At 37.4% G+C, this 2,694-nt stretch overlaps 1 protein-coding gene across 1 annotated transcript; it reads left to right on the top strand.

Annotated features, from left to right (window-relative positions):
* Nucleotides 1–1,337: 1,337 nt before the first annotated feature.
* On the top strand, nucleotides 1,338–2,124 carry LOC133093216 (density-regulated protein-like). The gene has a single exon (XM_061192972.1). The coding sequence runs from the start codon at nucleotides 1,355–1,357 to the stop codon at nucleotides 1,949–1,951; it is 597 nt and encodes a 198-aa protein (XP_061048955.1). The 5' UTR covers nucleotides 1,338–1,354; the 3' UTR covers nucleotides 1,952–2,124.
* Nucleotides 2,125–2,694: the final 570 nt, after the last annotated feature.

The raw sequence follows: 2,694 nt of genomic DNA, 5'->3' as shown, positions 1-2,694 counted from the left end.
CTGTTTTAAGCATAGTAATCTATTAACTCATTTAATTTCACCACATCTCTTTAAGGTAGGTTACTATTTTTATCCCAGCTTTACAGATTTAAAAAAAATTTTTTTGAGGAAAAATGTATTTTCCCTTTGGAATATAAATGCTAAGAAAACTCAATACTTGCATTTTCTTGACGTATGAGGTGCTGCACGTATGAATAAATAAGTGGATGAATGGCAAGCCAAAACCCACATACAGGAACATAAATATTCAAATGATTATATCCCCTTGGAAGGAACCATCTTTTCTAGTGGCATTTCTAGTGATCAAAACATTCTTGGCTTTCCAGTTATGAAGCTGTCTAGAAATTTAGTGGCATAATCTTTTGGAAATGTATAATGATGAGGGAGAGATGGTCCTTAGAGGATGATTCTGATTTCACTTTATGTTTGAAAACAATGAGGTCATTTAGGAAAAGTCTGTTGGAAGATTAAGCCAGCAGAAACCAATTTCAGTCAAAAATGAAGTGTCCTCATACATTAATGAGAATATTTCTCTCATTTGACAGATAAATTGATTATTTCTGTGTAATTCTAATATATTTGGGTTAAAAGTAAGACTAAGTGTATATATTTTTAAAGTAAAAATAAAATGTTATGTCCATATAAGTGGTAGCAATACAAGTATTTTCAGAGGCAAAGGCATTCTTTGGCGTGTGTGTATACAGTAAAAAGTTTGGTTTCATAGTTCTCTCCTGCAGTTCAAAAATGATAAGGTCAAGAAGAAAGCAAAAACCTAGCATGAATAAACTGAAAGGCCAAATACGTTTAAATGTTTAACATATTCTTTGTTGGCTGAGATTTGATCATAAGTCAATCCAATCAGTTTGTATAGCATTGAAAACAGCGTGGCAAGAATGAGGCTGGAAACCATACAGTAGCTTGTTCCCAAAGGGCTCTTGTGCTGTTAGTGATTTTGCACTTTATCTTTAAGGGAAGTGATGTGAACTGATTTCTATATGACTAAATTATTCTATAGGTTTAAACTACTATATGGAAATTAGATTTGGAGCAGAGGCCTTGAAACTAGAGACCAGGAGACAAGTGTATGCAACGGACGTCAGAATCTAAAGCGAAGCAGAGATATTGGACAGGGAATGAGGATATAGATTTGAAAGATATTAAGGAGTTAACAATGAGTGAGACTTGGACACCACCTACATCCATCAGGACCTGAAACAGGGAGGAGTCAAGAGTGATCCCTAGACGGGCTCTCGGGCGGCTCTGGCCGGGGAAGAGGAGTCGCATGTGTCGTTTCAGCTGGCAGTAGTGGCGGGCGCGGAGGCGGCGGAGGCTGTGCGACCGCCTGGGTTTTGAAATGGCTCCTGACATTTCTGAATCCGGTGGGCATGATTGCAAAGGAGACCCGAGGAGCAATACCAAGTTAGATTCAGATTACCCACTTCGAGTTCTTTACTGCGGAGTCTGTTCATTACCAACAGAGTACTGTGAATATATGCCTGATGTTGCTAAATGTAGACAATGGTTAGAGAAGAATTTTCTGAATGAGTTTGCAAAACTTACTGTAGAAAGTTCACCCAAACAAGAAGCTGGAATTAGTGAGGGTCAAGGAACAGCAGGGGAAGAGGAAGAGAAGAAAAAACAAAAGAGAGGTGGAAGGGGTCAAATAAAACAAAAAAAGAAGACTGTACCACAAAAGGTTACGATAGCCCAAATCCCCAAAGCAAAGAAGAAATATGTAACAAGAGTGTGTGGCCTTGCAACTTTTGAAATCGATCTTAAAGAAGCACAAAGGTTTTTTGCTCAGAAATTCTCCTGTGGTGCCTCAGTAACAGGGGAGGATGAAATCATCATTCAGGGAGACTTTACAGATGACATAATTGATGTCATTCAGGAAAAATGGCCAGAAGTGGATGATGATAGCATTGAAGATCTTGGAGAAGTGAAGAAGTGATTTTGAAAATTTGTCTGTATTTAAAGATCTGAACTGATTGTTGATATGGCCAAAGGGAGAGAGGCCTTTTAAAATATATATATATATTTATCCTACAGTAAAACTGTAGCCTACCCTCACCCTTGGCATTTTCACTGTTCTGTACAAGGCTGCTTGTTTTTTTTGTTGTTGCCAAAGTCTGATAAACAGGAGAGACTGTCATGCTTATGCATGAAATAGAATTTAGTCAAATAAAAAATTTTGGTCATTTGGTTAAAAAAAAAAAAAAAAAAAAGAGTGATCCCTAGGTTTTTGCGTCTGCCATCATATAGCATCATAATAGCTCACCTGGATTGAGTACTTAGGCTATGTCAGCAGTTGGCTGAACTCTTCATATCTGTTACTTTATTTAATGCACAAATAAAAACTACTATTCTGCCCTCTTTATAATTAGGAAAGTGGAATGTAAAGACATTAAGTAATTTCCTAGGTCATAAAGCCAGAGCGTAAGAGAATATTGAACCCATAGCAAAGAGTTGTCCACTTTGCCTTAGAAGAGATAGGGGAGCCAGGCTAGGGAGACCTCATGAAATCAGGACTTTAGAAATACTACTTTGGCAGTCATATGAAAGGTAGTAAATTTCTAGAAATTTTGAATATATGAATTTTTCATTTAAGAATCTGGAACCTTGGAGACAGGGTAGAGTATAGGTGATGTTGAGGCAGGCTGGAATGCAGGTCATGTTTTCATTACCCTCCATGTA

The sequence above is a fragment of the Eubalaena glacialis genome, chromosome 6, assembly GCF_028564815.1.
Source record: "Eubalaena glacialis isolate mEubGla1 chromosome 6, mEubGla1.1.hap2.+ XY, whole genome shotgun sequence".
Taxonomy (NCBI): domain Eukaryota; kingdom Metazoa; phylum Chordata; class Mammalia; order Artiodactyla; family Balaenidae; genus Eubalaena; species Eubalaena glacialis.
The sequence above is the reverse complement of the archived record's forward strand: the minus strand, read 5'-3'. Positions and strand labels throughout refer to the sequence as shown.

Bases quoted from the DNA above. Each gene is read 5' to 3' on its own strand.
- LOC133093216 (XM_061192972.1), top strand. From the start codon at position 1,355: ATGGCTCCTGACATTTCTGAATCCGGTGGGCATGATTGCAAAGGAGAC.